This window comes from Fringilla coelebs (genome assembly GCF_963513975.1).
Source record: "Fringilla coelebs genome assembly, chromosome: 1".
Lineage (NCBI taxonomy): Eukaryota > Metazoa > Chordata > Aves > Passeriformes > Fringillidae > Fringilla > Fringilla coelebs.
The window spans coordinates 152,984,564-153,003,397 of NC_140028.1; the positions used below are offsets into that span (position 1 = coordinate 152,984,564).

General features: G+C 73.8%; 1 protein-coding gene across 1 annotated transcript in view; it reads right to left on the minus strand.

The window, feature by feature from the left end:
- LOC311157897 (SCO-spondin-like) overlaps window positions 1-18,834 on the minus strand; it is a gene marked incomplete at both ends in the record, with an annotated part of 31,085 nt that overhangs the window by 6,271 nt on the left and 5,980 nt on the right. The window contains 35 exons of the mRNA XM_084212947.1: window positions 238-432; window positions 513-1,170; window positions 1,274-1,423; window positions 1,863-2,026; window positions 2,687-3,334; window positions 3,432-3,523; window positions 4,387-4,515; window positions 4,724-4,778; window positions 5,059-5,181; window positions 5,486-5,665; window positions 6,649-6,816; window positions 7,057-7,247; window positions 7,352-7,430; window positions 7,521-7,575; window positions 7,645-7,798; window positions 7,866-8,016; window positions 8,127-8,378; window positions 8,452-8,592; window positions 8,941-9,093; window positions 9,374-9,665; window positions 10,073-11,058; window positions 11,479-11,709; window positions 11,970-12,370; window positions 12,768-12,861; window positions 13,019-13,168; window positions 13,867-13,976; window positions 14,052-14,179; window positions 14,643-14,842; window positions 15,221-15,355; window positions 15,707-15,963; window positions 16,050-16,144; window positions 16,215-16,395; window positions 16,979-17,225; window positions 18,204-18,375; window positions 18,441-18,662. Coding sequence (XP_084069073.1) covers window positions 238-432; window positions 513-1,170; window positions 1,274-1,423; window positions 1,863-2,026; window positions 2,687-3,334; window positions 3,432-3,523; window positions 4,387-4,515; window positions 4,724-4,778; window positions 5,059-5,181; window positions 5,486-5,665; window positions 6,649-6,816; window positions 7,057-7,247; window positions 7,352-7,430; window positions 7,521-7,575; window positions 7,645-7,798; window positions 7,866-8,016; window positions 8,127-8,378; window positions 8,452-8,592; window positions 8,941-9,093; window positions 9,374-9,665; window positions 10,073-11,058; window positions 11,479-11,709; window positions 11,970-12,370; window positions 12,768-12,861; window positions 13,019-13,168; window positions 13,867-13,976; window positions 14,052-14,179; window positions 14,643-14,842; window positions 15,221-15,355; window positions 15,707-15,963; window positions 16,050-16,144; window positions 16,215-16,395; window positions 16,979-17,225; window positions 18,204-18,375; window positions 18,441-18,662 — 7,639 coding nt within the window. The remainder of the gene's footprint in view (window positions 1-237; window positions 433-512; window positions 1,171-1,273; window positions 1,424-1,862; window positions 2,027-2,686; window positions 3,335-3,431; window positions 3,524-4,386; window positions 4,516-4,723; window positions 4,779-5,058; window positions 5,182-5,485; window positions 5,666-6,648; window positions 6,817-7,056; window positions 7,248-7,351; window positions 7,431-7,520; window positions 7,576-7,644; window positions 7,799-7,865; window positions 8,017-8,126; window positions 8,379-8,451; window positions 8,593-8,940; window positions 9,094-9,373; window positions 9,666-10,072; window positions 11,059-11,478; window positions 11,710-11,969; window positions 12,371-12,767; window positions 12,862-13,018; window positions 13,169-13,866; window positions 13,977-14,051; window positions 14,180-14,642; window positions 14,843-15,220; window positions 15,356-15,706; window positions 15,964-16,049; window positions 16,145-16,214; window positions 16,396-16,978; window positions 17,226-18,203; window positions 18,376-18,440; window positions 18,663-18,834) is intronic.

The window sequence follows — 18,834 nt, forward strand, 5'->3', positions numbered from 1 at the left end:
TGCAGGGGTGACCCCAAACCCCAAACCCCGTACCCTGGCAGTGGGGCAGGCTGCAGGGGTGACCCCAAACCCCGTACCCCATACCCTGGCAGTGGGGCAGGCTGCAGGGGTGACCCCAAACCCCGTACCCCATACCCTGGCAGTGGGGCAGGCTGCAGGGGTGACCCCAAACCCCGTACCCCGTACCCTGGCAGTGGGGCAGGTTGCAGGGGTGACCCCAAACCCCGTACCCCGTACCCTGGCAGTGGGGCAGGTTGCAGGGCCGTCGCTCGGTGCTGCCCCCCGCCCCGCAGTTTCCCCCCGCGCAGTCCCGGCGGCGGCTCCGGCTGGCGGGGCTCTCGGGGCGGGTGCAGCTGTGGCTGCAGGGCCCCCACGGCCCCCACGGCCCCCACGGGACCACCGGCACCGCCGAGGACCCCCCGGCCTCGTCCCCTACGGGAAGGGTCCGTCAGTGCCGCGGGGCGGGGCAGACCCCCGGGGGGAAGGGGCGGCACAGGGGAGGGGACCCTCACCGGGGGCTGTGGGGCTGAGATCCGCTGTGGGGCCGAGATCCGCTGTGGGGCTGAGATCGGGTGTGGGGCCGAGATCCGCTGTGGGGCCGAGATCCGCTGTGGGGCTGAGATCGGGTGTGGGGCCGAGATCCGCTGTGGGGCTGAGATCGGGTGTGGGGCTGAGATCGGGTGTGGGGCTGAGATCGGGTGTGGGGCCAAGATCCGCTGTGGGGCTGAGATCCGGTATGGGGCCGAGATCCGCTGTGGGGCTGAGCTCCGCTGTGAGGGCACAAACAACCGGTGACACCCCCGGGCCGTCCGGGACCCCCCTCAGCGGGGCCGTGACCCCCGGTGCAGGGCAGGGGCAGGGGCGCTGTGGGGCCGTGACCCCCGGTGCAGGGCCGGGGCCGGGGCCGTGACCCCCGGTGCAGGCCAGGGGCGCAGCGGGGCCGTGACCCCCGGTGCAGGCCAGGGGCGCAGCGGGGCCGTGACCCCCGGTGCAGGCCAGGGGCGCAGCGGGGCCGTGACCCCCGGTGCAGGGCAGGGGCCGTGACCCCCGGTGCAGGGCCGGGGCCGTGACCCACCGGCGCAGGGGGGGCTCGGGCAGCCCGGTGTCGCGGTCCCGTTGCAGGCGGAGCCCCCGGGGGGGCCGCAGCGCAGGCGGCCCCACAGGCAGGTGCTGGGGGGCACAGGGGGAGTCAGGGGGGCAGCAGGCGGTGGGAGGGGAGGGGGCGTGGGGGAGGCCCCTCGGTGTCCCCTCCTCACCAGCGGGCGCAGCCCACGCGCAGGGTCCCGCCCGGCGGCAGCTCCACGACCGGGGGGTCCCCAGCGGGGGTCCCGGAGGGCTCCGGGCCGGGGGGGGTCCCGGGGGGGGTCCCGGGCTCGCCCCCCCGCAGCAGCGCGGCCGGCACCGAGCAGGGGCACTGCTGGGGCTGAGCAGGGGGTGGGGGGCGCCCGGGGGGCACCCGCAGACCCGGAGACCCCAAAGCACCCCAAACCGCAGACCCAGGGCTCCCACGAACCCCCCACTGTTCCGGCGGGCACCCACCGTCTTGGGGGCACCCATGGACACCCACTACCCCACCGAAGGCACCTTGGGGACCCCCCCTCCAATGCCCCAGGGGTCCCTCCCTCTCCCCGTGATCCCCCCGACCCAGGGACCACCCTGCCGGGGGGAGCCCCCGTGGCCCAGGGAACCCCCCCATCCCCAGGACACCGCCACAAACGGGATCCCCCACGCCGGGACCCCCGACTACTCTGAGGGGCGCCCGTGGATTTGAGGACCCCACCCCAAACCCCAGATTCTCCCCCCCATTATTCCCACCCCAGGATTTGGGGGCAGCCCTCACGGGGGTCCCCCGGGGGTCTCACCTGCAGGCAGGTGTGGCGGTGCAGGAAGGTCCCGGGGGGGCAGTGACAGCCCTCCTGGCACCCCCCCGCGCACCCCACCGCCCCCCCGAGGTGGGCGCAGCTCCGGGGACACCCGGAGCCCCCCCCGCACTCACGGAAGGTCCGGCCCGGGGGGCAACCGGCTTCTGCCCCCCCCCGCCCCGAAAAAACGCTCAGTGCCTGGGGGGCAGCCGGCCTCGCCCCCCAAAAACACCCCTGAGCACCCCGGGGGCACCCGGCCTGTGCCCCCCAACACCCCCGGCTCAGGGCCCCAGGGGGTGGGGCGGGGCGGGTCTGTGGGGCAGGACTGAGGGTCACTGTGGGGTCTGTGGGGCACTGGGCGTCTGTGGGGGTCCTGTGGGGTCTGTGGGGGTCCTGTGGGGCAGGGCTGTGGAGCACTGAGGCTCTGTGGGGCAGGACTGAGGGTCACTGTGGGATTTGTGGGGCCCGGTGGGGTCTGTGGGGTCTGTGGGGTCTGTGGGGGTCCTGTGGGGCAGGGCTGTGGAGCACTGAGGCTCTGTGGGGCAGGACTATGGGCCAGGGCAGCGCTGTGGGGCACTGTGGGGTCAGTGGGGCAGAGCTCTGGGGCACTGTGGGGTCAGTGGGGCAGAGCTCCGGGACACTGTGGGGCAGCCCTGTGGGACGGGGCGGGGCTGTGCTCGGGGGCTCTGGGTGACATTTCTGGGTGACAGCGTCTGGGTGGGGGTCCCTGTCTCGGGGTCTCCATACTGGGGTCTCTGGATGAGGGTCCCCGCAGGGGTCCCCGTGTGGGGGTGCCCGTGTCGGGGTGCCCGTGTGGCACTCACCGCGACACACGTGGCTGTGGCAGCTCTGGCTCTGCAGTGCCGGCCCCGGGCACGGGGGGGTCCCGCAGCCCCGGCGGCGCCAGCGCTCGCCCCCCCCGCACGGGGCGCTGCAGCCGCCCCAGGGCCCCCACGGCGACCACCGGCCACGGGCGGGCACCGGCGACACCGGCACCGGCGGAGACTCTACGCTCCACGGCGACACCGGCACCGGCGGAGACTCTGCGCTCCACGGCGACACCGGCACCCCCGGGGGCTCTGCGCTCCACGGCGACACCGGCACCGGCGGGGGCTCTGCGCTCCACGGCGACACCGCCACCCCCGGGGGCTCTGTGCTCCACGGCGACACCGGCACCGGCACCGGCGGGGACTCTGCGCTCCAGGGCGACACCGGCACCCCCGGGGGCTCTGCGCTCCACGGCGACACCGGCACCGGCGGGGACTCTGTCCTCCACGGCGACCACCGGCCGAGCGCGGGGGACGCCGGGGGCTCGGATGACTCGGGGGGCTCCGTGCCCCACGCCGGCTCCAGCACCCACGGCGACCCTGGGGACCCTGGGGGCTCGGGGGTCTCTGTGCCCCCCGGCGGCCGTGGGGACCCCGGGAGCCAGGGCGCCCCGGTGGCCCCAGGCGGCCCCGCGCTCCCGGGCTCTGGGGACAGACGGACACGAGGGGCTCGAGGGGCCGCGGTGGCACTCGGGGGTCCCAGCTCCGGGGCCCGGGGGGTCGGGGGGATCCTGGCACGTACCGGGTCCGCAGAGCTCCGAACAGCCCCGGACCTCTCGGGGGGTCCCGGTGCAGGGGGCACCGCCCGGTGCGGCCGCGGGGTTGGTGGGAGACCTGTGGGGAGCGGGAGGTGGGTCAGACCCCCCGGCTAGGGGTCAGGACCCCCCGTTATGGGTCAGACCCCCCCGCTATGGGTCAGACCCCCCATTATGGGTCAGACCCCCCGGCTATGGGTCAGACCCCCCCCCGCTATGGGTCAGACCCCCCCGTTATGGGTCAGACCCCCCCGTTATGGGTCAGGACCCCCCATTATGGGTCAGACCCCCCGGCTATGGGTCAGACCCCCGGCTATGGGTCAGACCCCCCATTATGGGTCAGGACCCCCCGTTATGGGTCAGACCCCCGGCTATGGGTCAGATCCCCCCGTTATGGGTCAGACCCCCCGGCTATGGGTCAGGACCCCCCGTTATGGGTCAGACCCCCCCCGCTATGGGCCAGGACCCCTCGCTATGGGTCAGGACCCCTCGCTATGGGTCAGATCCCCCCGGCTATGGGTCAGACCCCCCCGTTATGGGTCAGACCCCCCCCGCTATGGGTCAGGACCCCTCGCTATGGGTCAGACCCCCGGCTATGGGTCAGACCCCCCCGTTATGGGTCAGACCCCCCCCGCTATGGGTCAGACCCCCCCGCTATGGGTCAGGACCCCCTGACTATGGGTCAGACCCCCCCGTTATGGGTCAGACCCCCCCCGCTATGGGTCAGACCCCCCCGTTATGGGTCAGGACCCCCTGACTATGGGTCAGACCCCCCGGCTATGGGTCAGATCCCGCCGTTATGGGTCAGGACCCCTCGCTATGGGTCAGACCCCCCCGCTATGGGTCAGACCCCCCCCGCTATGGGTCAGACCCCCCCGCTATGGGTCAGACACCTCCGCTATGGGTCAGCACCCCCCGCTCTGGGTCAGATCCCCCCCTCACCTGAAGCGCTGCCGGGTCCCGCTGCCGCAGTCACAGCGGGTCCAGGGGGTCCAGCGCGACCACCCGCAGGATTCAGGGGGGCCCCGATTCCCGGGGATCCCCGTCACCCCCGCAGGGACCCCGCAGGCGCTGGAGGGAAAAGGAGGGTCACTCCAAATCCTGGGGAGCCCCTGGGAGCCCCCCGATGTTGAGGGGCCCCATTTTCTGGGGACGCCCAGCGCCGGGGTTTGGGGCACAGGTGGGTTTGGGGTGCAGCAGGGTTCAGGTACGGGTGGGGTTTGGGGTGCAGAGGTGGCTGGGTTACGGGGGGCTGGGGTACAGTGGGGTTTTGGGGTACCTGGGCTCGATGCAGCCACTGCCCTGCAGCACCAGCCCGGGCTGGCACCGGCAGCCTGGGGGTGGGGGCGGTTCAGGGGGGCTTCAGCACCCTGTACCCCTCGCACCGCCCTCTAAATCACCCCCCCAGACTGCTCCGTGCCCCCCCAAGTTCCCCCCCAAGTTCCCTCCCAGTCCCGCAAGGCCCCCAAGTCCTCCCAAGGCCCCCCCATGCACTTCCAAGCTCCCAGTTCCTCCCAAATCCCCCAAATCCCCCAAATCCCCCCAAATCCCCCCGTGCCCCCCGCCAGCCCTCCCCAGCCCCCCCCCCCCCCGTGTCCCCCAGACTCCCCAGACCTTCCTCGCAGCCCCCGGGGCACGAGCTGTTCCCACTCGGGTCCGCGCAGGTGGGGGGGCAGGGAGGGACCCCCAGATCCTCGCACCCCCCTGGGGGCACCAGCAGCGTCTGGGGGGGGCAGGCTGGGGGAGACAGGGGAGGTCAGCGGGGGAAAGGGAGACTCGGGGAAGTTTGGGGGGCCGGGGAAATCGGGGGGGCAGGAGGGGCAGGGATGGGGGTCAGGGACGGGGGAGGCCATTGGAGCAGTCACGGATGGAGGGATTGGGGGGACTTTGGGGACTTCAGGGGACTTGGGGGGCTGGGGTGAGCACGGGGGGTTTGGGGGCTCGGGGAGTCCCGGGGGGGATTTGGGGAGGGGCACTGGTGGCACTTAGGGAAGGGGGAACAAGGTTGGAGGGGTGTCCCAGCCCCCCGTGCCCCCCGTACCTGGGGGGTCCCCGCAGGGCCGCAGGTTGCAGGGCCGGCTCTGCAGCGCCCCTCCTTCGCACGGCCGCCCCCCGTTTTTTGGGGGGGGGTCGCTGCAGCTGCGGCGGCGGATTCGCTCGCCCCCCCCGCACGGGGCATCGCAGGAGCTCCAGGACCCCCAGGGCGCCCACCCGCCCGCGACTGGGGGGGCAGGGGGCGGTCAGGGGGGTCAGCACCCCCACACCGCCCCAGGGCCACACCCTAACCCACAGTGCCCCCCTTGGGGACCCCTCCGGAACCCCCGAGTGGGCAGCGGGACCCCCGCCCCCGGGGACTGCAGACCCCGAGACCCCCGCCCTGGGGATCCCCCTGGCCCGGGGATGGGGGTCCCACTCACTGGGGAGGTCCCAGCCTCGGGAGGTCCCAGCCCGGAAATCGGGATCGGCCCCGCCTCCGCAGAGCCCGGACCCCCGGGGGTCCCACCCGTAAGGGGGTCCCAGCCCTCCTGAAGGTCCCGCCCTTCCCGGGGGTCCCAGCCCCGCCGGGGCCGCAGCCCTGCGGGGGGCGGGTGTGGGGGTACCTGGGCAGGCTGGCAGGGTTTGGGGTACCTGGGCAGGCTCGCAGGGTTTGGGGGTACCTGGGCAGGCTGGCAGGGTTTGGGGGTACCTGGGCAGGCTGGCAGGGTTTGGGGTACCTGGGCAGGCTGGCAGGGTTTGGGGGTACCTGGGCAGGCTGGCAGCGTTTGGGGGTACCTGGGCAGGCTGGCAGGGTTCGGGGGTACCTGGGCAGGCTGACAGCGTTTGGGGGTACCTGGGCAGGCTCGCAGGGTTTGGGGGTACCTGGGCAGGCTGGCAGGGTTTGGGGGTACCTGGGCAGGCTGGCAGGGTTTGGGGTACCTGGGCAGGCTGGCAGGGTTTGGGGGTACCTGGGCAGGCTGGCAGCGTTTGGGGGTACCTGGGCAGGCTGGCAGGGTTCGGGGGTACCTGGGCAGGCTGACAGCGTTTGGGGGTACCTGGGCAGGCTGGCAGCGTTTGGGGGTACCTGGGCAGGCTGGCAGGGTTTGGGGGTACCTGGGCAGGCTGGCAGCGTTTGGGGGTACCTGGGCAGGCTGGCAGGGTTTGGGGGTACCTGGGCAGGCTGGCAGGGTTTGGGGTACCTGGGCAGGCTGGCAGGGTTTGGGGTACCTGGGCAGGCTCGCAGGAAGCAGACGCGGGTGTCGGTGTCGGTGTCGGTGTCGGGGGGGTGGGCGCAGCCCCCCTCGGGCGGGGTCTCCCTCCGGCGCCGCAGAGCGACCCCCACCCCGCAGGAGCGGCTGCAGGACCCCCACCCTCCCCAGGGCGGGGGGGCGCAGCCTGGGGGACGCGGGGGGGCAGGGTGACCCCGTGTTTTGGGGGCACACCCTGTAACCCCCCAAGCTTGGTGTTGCCGATGTGGGACCCCGCAGCCCCCCCCTGACCGGGCACCGCCCCCCCGGAACCCCCCGGCCCTGGGGGGCTGTTTCGGGGCCCGTCCCCCCCTTTCACCGGGACTCCCCAATTCTGGGGGGCGGTTCTGGGGGGGCCTTTCCTCCCCACCTCTCGGGGTCCCCTCACCTGGAGGGGTCGCGGTGGGGACCCCCGTGGGAGCCAGCGAGGACAGCTCCGGCTCGTTGGGGGTCACGGAGCCTTCGGGGGGGCTCGGGGTGTCCTCGGGCGGGGTCGCGGTTCTGGGGGTGCCCCCGGCCGCGCTGGGGTGCTCCGGCGGGGTCTCGGCGCTTCTGGGCCCCTCGGTCCCGGCCGTGGGGCTGGAGGGGCACGGTGAGGGAGCGGGGGCAGCGGGGGACGCCCCCAGTGCCCCCCCGCTTCGGGGACCCCCATATCCCGACCCTCCACCGTGCTCCTCTCGTACCCGCGGCTGCCGGGGGCCTCGGCACCGGGGGGGGACAGCGCTGTCGTCATCCCAGGCGGGGTGGCCGTGGCGTTGTCTCCTGCAGCGTGGACAGACACGGCGGTGGCGGGGCACCAGGAGATGGGGGTCACCCCCACCTCCCCTGGGACCCCCGGGACCCCCCACTCACCCGCGGGGCCGCAGGTGCAGCAGGAGCCGCCGTCACCTTCCCGCAGCGCCTGGCCCTGGGGACACCGGCAGCGTCACCGCCACCGCCACCCGCGGCTCGGCCCGCCCCCCGGGCCCCCCCTCACCTGGGGACAGCCGCGGAGGGGACAGTAGGGGACACAGCGCACGGTCCCAGCTGGCAGGCACTGGCACACCCGGCAGGGCCCCCCCCGCCAGCGCTCGCCGGGGACGCGCCAGCGACCCCGCTCCCGGCACCGCGGGCACGGCGCCGTGCGGCACCTGCGGGCGGCACCGTCACACATCGGCGGGACCCCCGGGCCCCGGCCCACCCCCGGGCCCCGCTGACCGTCGGGCCTTGCGGTAGATGCCGCGGCAGTGCCGGCCGCCGCCGCGCCGCGCCGGGTTCGAGGGGCTGCGGAAGGACCACTGCACGCCGGGGGTCCCGCAGTCGCCCGCGCACGGCCCCCACGGCGACCACGACGACCACCCGCAGTCCACTGTGGGGGACACCGGGTCAGCGGGGACACCCGGGCACCGGGTCGGCCCCGGGCAGCACCGCGGGGACAGCGCGGGGTCCCGCCGGCGTCACCGCGGGGACAGCGGGTACCGGAGACCCCGCAGGCACCGGGGGTGCCCCCGGCGCCGCGCCGGGACCCACCTGAGCAGCCGGGGTGGGGGCGGCAGTGTCGCAGCTGCCCCTCGAGGCAGGTGCACAGGCGACAACCGAGCGGCACCGGGGCGCCCGGGGGGTAGCGGCGCCCCCCGGCCCGGCACGGGCACTCCCGCGGCCGCACGCACCCCGCGGGCCCCGCGCCGGCCTCGGGGGCGTCCAGCACCTGCCCCGCCGGGCACCAGCACCCTGGGGGGACCGGCGGGGTCAGGGGTGCCCCTCACATTGGGGCGCCCACCTAAGCCCCCCGTGTCCCCCTCACCTGGGCGGCAGGGCGGGGGCGGCGGGCAGGTGACGGCGGCCGCCAGGTCGGCGCAGGAGGCGGGGCAGGGGGCGCAGGGGAGGGGGCGCAGCCCCTCCGCGCACTCCGAGGCGTTGGGGCACCCCCCCGGGGCACAGGGGGCTGGGGACAGGGTCAGACACACCTGCCCCATCAGCCCCCCTTGCCCCCAGAACTCCCCTCCCCTCCCTGGAGGCCCCCACCCCAGCGGGACCCAGCCGTGACCCCCCTGTCCCGCAGGGCCCACCCGTCCCACAGAGCCCCTCGCCCTGAGGAGCCCCCGCACCCACCGAGCGCCCCCCACTCTGCGGGGCTCATCTGTCCCACGGAACCCACTGGGACCCCCCACCCCGTCGGACCCCACACCCCCGGAGCCCCCCTCCGAGCCCCCCTCCGAGCCCCCCATGGGCTTCCCTCCCCCCATCGGACCCCCCAGCCCCAGAGCCCTCCGAGCCCCCTTCCCGCACCCACCCATCTCCAGGGCTCCGGGGCTCCCCCCGCGCAGCTCCTCGCAGGCGCGGCCGCCGTTCTGGGGGGGCTGGCAGCCCCTGGTGCGCAGCCGGACCCCCCCGCAGCCCCCCGGGCACTCGGACCAAGGCCCCCACGGGCCCCACGCGCCGTCCACTGCCGGGGGGAGGGCGAGTCAAGGGGGCCTCGGAACCCCCAGACCCCTCGGACTTTGGGGTCCCCGAAACCCCCACGGGCAGCCTGAACCGTGGGACCCCCAAATCCCTCAGGTACCCCACGAGACGCCCAGCTGCCCCGGGGTCCCCCCAGGCCCCCCCTCACTTCCCTGGGCACACGCGGCAGTATCGGGATTGCCCCTGCCCGCGCTGCCCCCGGGACCCCGACACCCCCGGCCCCCCAAACCCCCCGGGGCGCCCCGGGGTCCCCCCGCGCTCACCCGGGCAGGCCCGGTGGAAGCAGGGTCTCTCCTGCTCGCGGAGCCCGCGGCAGCCCCGGAGCAGCCCCGGGTGACGCTGGTGACACCCGCGGGCGCGGCGCTGCCCCCCGGGCCCGCAGGGGCGGCTGCAGGACCCCCAGGGCCCCCAGGGCCCCCAGAGGCCGCAGCCCCGCTCGTCCCCAGCCGAGGCGCAGTCCCGCAGCCCGTCACACACCTGCGGGGACACCGCGGCGGGAGGGGACGCTGGGGACACCGGGGAAGTCGGGGGCACCGGGGTGACACCGGCAGGGAGCTGGGGGACACTGAAGTGTCACCGAAAGGGGGTCGTGGGACGCTGGAACACCGGGGTGACCCCGGGAGGGGGTGAGGGGAGTCAGGGACACCGGGGGGGGGGGGTCGAGGAGGCGTCGGGAGGGGCCAGGGGACAGCGGGGGTGGCGCTGGGAGGGATTCGGGGACATGGCAGGAATGATCGAGGGAACATGGGGGTGACACCGGGGATGTCGGGGACACCGGGGTGGCACCGGGAGGGGGCAGGGGACACCTGGGTGTCTCTGGAAAGGGGTCGGGGACACGCTGGGGCACGGGGGTGACAGCCGGAGGGATCGGGGACACCGCGGGGGCTCGATGGCAGCCCCGGGAGGGGTCGGGGGACCCGCGGTGACCCGGGCGGGTGGCGATGCCCATTTGTCCCCGTTACCTGCTGGAAGGTGACACATTCCCCGTCCCCGCAGTCGAACTCTGCGCAGGGACCCCGCGGGCTGCTCCCGGGGCCGGGGGGCTCTGGGGGGGCAGGAGGGTTCCGAGGGGTCCCCAGGGGACTGAGGGCACTCAGGGGGTCCCGGGGGTCGGGGGCGTGGCCCTCCCCGGTGGGATCCGCTCCCTGCCGAGCTTCCCGTTCCCTCCCCAGGGGACCCCGGAGCCCGCCCCCCTCAACCCTGGGGTCCCCAGGAGGCGACACGGGGGGCCCTCCCAGACCTTCCCCGCGCAGGTGTCCCCAGAGTCGGATCCCGGGGGTCTCACCGCAGAGCCGGGGGTTCTCATCGGCGCTGTCGCGACAGTCGGGGACGCCGTCGCAGAGGCGGCGAGGGGGGACGCAGGCGGGGGCGCAGGGGCCGCGTCCGGGGTCGCAGGGGGGGTCGCAGGGCAGGTGGCCGGGGGCGCACGGGGGGTCGCAGCCTCCCTCGTCGCTGCCATCGGGACAGTCGCTGTCGCCATCGCAGCGCCACCCCCGCGGGACGCACCCGCCGCTGTCGCAGCGCAGGGAGCGGGGCGGACAGGGCGCTGCCGCGGCGGTGGCGGTGCCGGGGACAGCGGCGGTGACAGTAGCGGTGACAGTAGCGGTGTCGGGGATGGTGTCGGCGATAGCATCAGTGTCACTGACAGTGACAGTGCTGGCGACAGTGACGATGGCGCTGGTGACCGCGATGACAGCGTCGGCGGTGACAGCGGTGACAGCGTCGGCGACAGTGCCAGTGACAGAGGTGACAGTGCCAGTGACAGCGGTAACAGTGGCGGTGACAGCAGTGACAGGTGACAACGGCGCGGGGGGCAGCGCCACCGCGCACCCCGCCGGACTCTCGTCCCAGCCGTCGCGACAGTCGCGAGCGCCGTCGCACACGGCGACCTCCGCCACGCAGGAGCCGTCGGGGCAGGGGACGGTGCCGGGGGCGCAGGTGGCCCGCGCTGGGGACACGGGGACAGCGGTGACACCGCCGCCGTGGGGGAGCGGTGTACAACGGCGGGTGCCAGGGTGGGAGGGGGTCCTAGAGGGGGTCCTGCGTGAGGAGGTCACGGGGAGGGGTCCCCAAAGGGGGCGATACCGGGGAGGGGTCCCCAAGGGGGGCGATACTGGGGAGGGGTCCCCAAAAGGGGCGATGCAGGGTAGGGGTCCCGGGGAGCGGTCTCTGGATCGGGAGCCTCTCGGGGCGGATGGGAGAGGTCCCGGGGGGATCTCGGTGGGGTGGTCCCAGGGCAGAGGGGCCGGGAGGGGGTCCCAGGTCGGGGTCCCAGGTGAGGGTTATCGGTGGGGTGGTCCCAGGGCAGAGGGGCCGGGGGGGTCCCAGGAGAGGTTCCCAGAGCGGGTATCCCCCCCGCGCCCCTCACCGGGGCAGTTGGCCTCGTCGGCACCGTCGGCGCAGTGGCGGCGGCCGTCGCAGATGGCGGCGGGGGGCTGGCAGCCCCCCCCGGGGCACGGCAGGTGCCCCTCGGGGCAGGAGCAGCCGCTCTCGTCGCTCCCGTCCCCGCAGTCGTCGCGGCCGTCGCAGCGATGGGGGTAGGGGACACAGCGGCCCCCCCCGCACCTGAACTGCCCCGGCCCGCAGCGGGGGGCGCAGCCTGCGGGGACGGGACCCCCGGGTGGGCACGGACATCCCCACCCGGGGCACGGGCACCCCGCGGGGCACGGGCGGCTCTCTGCTTCGGGGGGCTCCCGAGCAGCGCCACGCCCGGGACATCCAGATGCCGGGTTGGGGGGCTCAGGACCCCACTGCGGGGCAGAGACCTCAAGGACCGCAGGGCTCTCTATTTCCCAGGATCCTCCAAACCCCCTGCAGCCCCCCCTCCCAGGACCCCCGAGCCCCCCCGTGCTCACTCACCCGCCTCGTCCGAGTCGTCCCCGGGGGGACAATCGAGCCGCCCGTCGCAGACCCGCGCGGGGGGGAGGCAGCGACCCCCGGCACAGGCGAACTCGGGGGGCGCGCAGGCCCGGGGGGGACACCCCGCCTCGTCCCAGCCGTCGGGGCAGTGGGTGACGCCGTCGCACCGAGCGCCCCAGGGCAGGCAGCGCCCGCCGGGGCAGCGGGGCTGCTGGGGGGCGCAGGGGGGGTCGCACAGCTCGTCCGAGCCGTCCCCGCAGTCGTCCTCGTTGTCGCAGAGCCACGCCCCGGGCACGCAGAGACCCCCGCCCCGGCAGCGGAACTCCCACGGGGCGCAGCCGGGGGCGGCGGGACACGGGGACGGGCTCGGGGGGCACTGCCAGCGCCCCGCCAGGCACGTGCTGCGGGCGGGACACGGACGGCGCTCAGAGCGTCCCCTGTCCCGGTGTCAGTGTCCCGGTGTCCCCCCGCAGTGCCCCGGCGGCCCCCTGCCCCAGTGTCAGTGTCCTGGTGTCCCATGGTCCTGCAGTCCTGGTGTCCAGGGGTCCCGGTGTCCCAAATCCCAGTGTCTCTGCGTCCTGCTGTCCCAATGTCCTGGGATCCCCGTACCCCGATATCCCATTTCCCTGGTGTCTCTGTGTCCCCATGACCTGTTGTCCCAGTGTCCCGGTGTCCCACTATCCCGGTGTCCCACTATCCCGGTGTCCCACTATCCCGGTGTCCCAGCGTCCCCACACCCCGGTGTCCCGGGCCCCCAGCACGCCGTTCCCGGGCTCCCAGTATCCCCCAGCGCCTCACCAGTTGCTGCAGCCCTGGGTCACGGTGGCTCCGGCCGGGAAGGCGAAGCCGTCCCAGAAGCAGGGGCAGGCGGGTGGCTCCACGCACAGCCCGTCTGCGGGGGAGGGGGCGCGGGGTGGCACCGCAACTCCCAGCCCCCCCAGCCCCTCCCGGACCCGCCAGCCCCTCCCGGCCCCCCTGCCCCAGCCCCCCAAACCTCTCCCGTGCTGCAGAGCCCCCTCCCAGCCCCCCGCGCTGTGCCCCCCCCTCACCGTGCAGGACCCTCCCGGGGGGGCAGAAACAGCCCTCGAGGCACCCCAGGGCCCCGCAGAGCTCGGGGGGATCCCGGCCGAGGTCGCGGCAGGTGGGGGGGCAGGGGGGGCCGCAGGGACTGTACTCCTGCCCCCCCTCGCACTGCAGGGCTGCAGAGATTGGGGGGGGGGGTTAGGGGGGCGGGAACTCCCCCCACTCCACAGCCTGGGACCCCCTAAACGCCACTTGGGGCTCCTGCCCCCCCTCAGTCCCACAGCCCGATGGGGGGCACAGCCCGGACCCTTCCTTCCGCTCCATAACCCCATGGGGGGGCTCCCGCACCCCCCTCATCCCACAGCCCCCCTGTCCCATAGCCCCTAGGGGGGCTCCTGCCCCCCCAGACCCATTGCCCGGCCCCCAACCCGGCACATCCCACCGGGGGCTCAGCCCGGACCCCTCTCTGTCCCCGGGCTCCCCCCGGGCTCCCCCCGGACCCCGCTGTGCTCTCCTGAGCGCCCCCAGACTCACGGCACAGCCCCAGCTCCGCCAACCAGGGGCAGGATGGGACCCTCCGTGTCCTCCAGCCCCCTGTGCCCCCCGTGCCCCCCGGTACCCCCCAGTCCCCCGGCACCCCCGGTACCCCATGTCACTCCCGGTACCCCCGTGTCCCCCAGCCCCCGTGCCCCCCGTGCCCCCTGGACCCCCCAGTCCCCCGGCACCCCCCGGTACCCCATGTCACTCCCGGTACCCCCGTGTCCCCCAGCCCCCCGTGCCCCCCGTGCCCCCCGGACCCCCCAGTCCCCCGGCACCCCCCGCGCTCCCTGGTCGCTGCCGGTGCCCCCCGGGCCCCCGCAGCCCCCGCACTCACGGCACAGCCCCTGGCTCCGCCAGCGCAGCGCTCTCCCCCGCCGGCCGCACTCCTCGGCGTAGGCGGCCAGGGCCGTGCACAGGCACTCGCAGTCCCCGCCGCTGTCACACCTGAGGCACGCGCCGTGGGATAGGGCCCGGGACCCGCCCCGGGGCTTGGGGAGCCCCCGAGCCCCCCAAACTCACCCGCAGGCGTCGAACAGGCACCACTCGTAGAAGCGCTGGGGGGGCACCAGCTCGTGGCAGGGGGCGAAGAGCTGGTGCCGCAGGACCCCGCAGCGAGCCCGCGCCCAGGCCGAGCGCTGGGGGCTCTCCTGGAGGGGACACCTGTGTCAGACCCCGTGTGTCCCCAGCCGGGCCCCCGCTGGCTCCGTGGCCGCCCCCTTCGGCCCGGTTCAGGCAAACTTGGCCGGGATCGCAGGGCTCGGCAAACGCAGAGCGCCGGGCATGAGGCTGCCGGAGGGTTTCGGCCCAGACTACGGCACCTCCTCATCCTCCTCCCCCCGTCTGGGGTTTGACTTCCTCACTGACCTGGGTCATCCCAGCCCCACGTCCTTTTGTAACCACCAACGTCCCCCGGCCACCTCTTGTGTCCTCCAGTGTCCCCCTGCCAGCTCCCCGTGTCCCCCTGTGTCTCCCCATGTCCCCCCGTGTCCCCATCCAGTTCCCGTGTACCCCTGTCAATCCCCCATGTCTCTCCGTGTCACTGCCGTCCCCCCAGGTCTCCCCATGTCCCCCCAGGTCCCCCCATGTCCCCCCGTCCCCCTGACCCCGTACCTCGCAGGGGTGGGGGCGGTGGCCGTCAGCCTCGGGGCAGAGCGGGCTGAGGCGCCAGGAGTCCCCGAAGATCTCGGGGGTCGCCTCGAGGGCCCCGTCCCGGCTCCCGAAATCGTTCTCGACGTCGCCGTCGAAGTTGCCGCAGAGCCCGGCCAGGCGGCCGCGCAGCCGCGGGGACGCGCGCACGTACACGCGGGTCCCTGCGGGCACCGCCGCTGGCAGGGGGCCACCCGGGGCGCCCGCCACCCCCCGCGGGACCCACGGCACCCCCGCGGGACCCCCATGTGGCACCAGGGACCCCGCGTGGTGAACCCCCTTGGTGGCACCGTGGACCCCGCCACGGTGACACGGCCTCGGCAACACCAGTGCGAGGGATCCCCCGCAGCCCCCCGGCACTGGGGACCCCCACCCGTGTCCCTCCGGGGTCTCACCTCCGTCCCACAGCACGGCCAGCCCCAGGGACACCCCGGTCCCCCCGTGTCCCCCCGTGTCCCCGGGTCTCACGTCCGTCCCACAGCACGGCCAGCCCCAGGGACACCCCTGTCCCCCCGTGTCCCCCCATGTCCCCCGGGTCTCACCTCCGTCCCACAGCACGGCCAGCCCCAGGCGTGTGAGGAGCAGCAGGAAGAGCCCCGCACGCTGCAGCGCCAGCCCCGACCCCCCAAACACCTTGGGGGGTCGCACGGCCACCCCGTTCACTGTCACCTCTCGCCCTGCCGGGGCGGCACCGAGGGTCACCCCCCCGTGTCCCCCGCATCCCCCAGTCCCGTCATGTTCCACCCCCAAACCCCACCCTGCCGTGAGGGGGCTGGGCTGTCACTGTGGTCACCCCGCCACTTCCCCGTCTCCCTCCGTGTCCCCCCATGGACCCCCATGACCTTCCGTGCATCCCCCGTGTCCCCTCGGGTCCCCACCCCCTGCAGCCCCCACCCTACCGCCACCGAGCCAGGATGTCACCGTGGGTGACACCCGCAGGTCCCCGTGTCCTCTCACTGTCCCCCTCGTTCCCTCTCGCTCTGCAGCATTTCACCGCTGTGTCCCCCGTGTCCCCCGTGTCCCCTCACCCCGCAGCATGTGCACCACGGTGTTCCCCATGGCCACCACCACGGACTTGGTGCAGGTGACGCCGCTGCTCCCGCAGGGGACATTCTCGGCGGTGACAGCGAAGAGCCCGGTGGCCTCGCGCGCCAGCAGGTACTCGCAGTCACCCGCGAAGGTGAAGGCGCGGCCATCGAAGGTGACATAGTGCGGGTCCCCCGTGGCCACGCAGGTCCCCGCGCACTCCTGGCGCCCGCAGTGCCACCGCTGTCCCTGGCACACGCTGCGGGGACAGGCTCGGTGCCACCGCGGGGGCTGGGGGTGTCTCCGAGGGCCTGGCAAGGGTCTGGGGGTGTCCGGGGGTCCCACCAGGTGTTGCAGTCGCGGGCGATGGTGGCGTTGGGCGGGTACAGCTGCCCGCCGTGGTGACAGGGACACTCGTCCGGTGACACGCAGCGCCCGCCCTGCCACCAGACCGCGGTGAGGGGGGCTCGGGGGGAGTCCCACCCCCCACCCCGCGGGGGTGTCACCCACCAGGAAGAGGGTGCCGGGGGGACACACGCAGCCGTCGGCGGGGCCGCCGCAGGTGCCGGAGGGCTCGGCGGGGTCGCAGCGGCGCAGGCAGGAGCCCGGCGAGTGCAGCAGCCCCGGGGGACAGCGCGGGGCCGGGGGACACGGGGCGGGGCTGCAGCGCCACGACCCCCCTGCGCACACACTGCGGGGGCGGGAGGGACCCCCGTCCGCCTGAGACCCCTCGGCGGGGTCCCCCCGGCCCAAATTCCAGAACCCAAATCCCACCGAACCCCCCCCCCCGGGGTCCCCACCCCCATCTCCATCACGCTCCAACCATCCGAGCCCCCAAATCCCACTGAACCCCCTCACTGGGGTCCCTACCCCCCATCTCCAGCACACTCCTTCTGTCCGAGCCCCCCTCATCGGGGTCCCCCCAGCCCCCACATCCTGCTGAGACCCCCATGCCGTGGTCCCCATGTCCCCATCCCCACCCCACATTCCCCCACAACAGGGTCGCTGCACCCCCGTCCCTCAGGACCCCACATCCCACCGAGGGCCCCTAACCAGGGTCCCCCCGCTCCCCGGTTGTGTCACAGCCCCACCGCTGTCCCCACGGTGGGACACGGGATGAAAGCCCCCCCGTCCCGCGGGGTGTCACACCGGGCTGGAGGGGTTTTCATCACGTGTCACCGCCACCGTCACATTCTGCCTGGGGACCCCCATCCTGTGGGTGACCCTCCGGCCCCCCAACCTCCCCGCGCCCCCCCGATTCCCCGGGGACCCACCAGGCCTGGCAGCCGCGGCGGATGCGGGCTCCGGGCGGGTACAGGCGGGCGCCGCGGGGACAGGGGCAGGCGGCAGGGGGGACACACTGCCCCCCCTGGGCCAGCAGCAGCCCCGGGGGACAGCGACAGCCGGGGACACAGAGGGTGTCCGGAGGGGGACAGTCACTGGCTCCGGGGGGCTCTGAGCAGGAGCGGCCGCAGGGACCCCCACAGTCCCGGTACTGCTGCCCCCCGGGACACGGCTCCTCTGGGGGGACATGGGGGGGTCACTGGGGAGGCAGACATCACCCTACCCCATCCCATCCGTTCCCATTCCCATTCCCATTCCCATCCCCATTCCATCCCATTCCCATCCCATCATCCCATCCCCATCCCATCCCATTCCCATCCCATCCTGTCCTGTCTGTCCTGTTCCAACCTGTCCCATTCCCATCCCATTGATCCCATCCCATTCCATCCCATTCCCACCCCCATCCCATCCCATCCCATCCCATCCCATCCCATCCCATCCCATCCCATCCCATGATCCCATTCCCATGATCCCATTCCCATCCCCATTCCCATCCCATCCCATCCCATCGCATCCCATCCCATCCCATGATCCCATTCCCATGATCCCATTCCCATGATCCCATTCCCATTCCCATTCCCATCCCATCCCATCCCATCCCAGCCCATTCCCATCCCATCCCATCCCATCATCCCATCATCCCATCCCATTCCCATCCCGTCCTGTCCCGTCTGTCCTGTTCCATCCTGTCCCATTCCCATCCCATTGATCCCATCCCATTCCCATTCCCATTCCCATTCCATCCCATTCCATTGATCCCATCCCATTCCCATCACATTCCCATTCCCATCCCATCCTATCCCATCCCATCCCATCCCATCCCATCCCATCCCATCCCATCCCATCCCATCCCATCCCATCCCATCCCATCCCATCCCATCGATCCCATCCCAGTCCCATCATCCCATCCCATCCCATCCCATCCCATCCCATCCCATCCCATCCCATCGATCCCATCCCATCCCATCCCATTATCCCATCGATCCCATCCCATCCCATCCCATCCCATCCCATCCCATCCCATCCCCATCCCATTATCCCATCGATCCCATCCCATTCCCATCCCATTATCCCATCAATCCCATCCCATCCCATCCCATTATCCTATCGATCCCATCCCATTCCCATCCCATTATCCCATCGATCCCATCCCACCGCAGAGGCTCCGGTTCCTCCACTCCAGCTCCGTCCCCTCCCGGGCGCATTCCCGGCCGTAGGCGCCCAGCGCGGGGCACAGGCACCGCTCCCGCTCCCGCTCCCGGCAGGAGCACACGTCCCAGCGGCACAGCTCCAGGAACGGCTCCGGGTCCACGGCGCGGTGACACGGCTGTGCCGGAGGGGACATTGTCGCAGCCGTGTCACCGGGCCCCGCTCGCTCCCGCCGGGCCTCACCTGGAAGGCCGGCCCCATGAGCACGGCGCAGGCGGCCTCGGCGCGCTCCCGGCTCCCGGGGAAGCCGTCGCAGGGATCGGGAATGCCGGGGCCCAGCGCCGGGCACGATCCGGCCGCTCGGAAGGCGTTGGCGAAGGCGGCGACTCCCGGCTCCACGTCCCCCTCCGGCGTCGTGAACTCGTCGCGCTGGTCCCCGTTGAAGGTCCCGCAGAGCCCCCGCACCTGCCCGGAGCAGAGCAGAGCCCGGTACGGCCCCATCCCGGAGCAGAGCAGAGCCCCCCGGTACGGCCCCATCCCACCGGCTCCATCCCGGAGCAGAGCAGAGCCCGGCACGGCCCCATCCCAGAGCCCGGCACAGCCCCATCCCAGAGCCCGGCACAGCCCCATCCCAGGG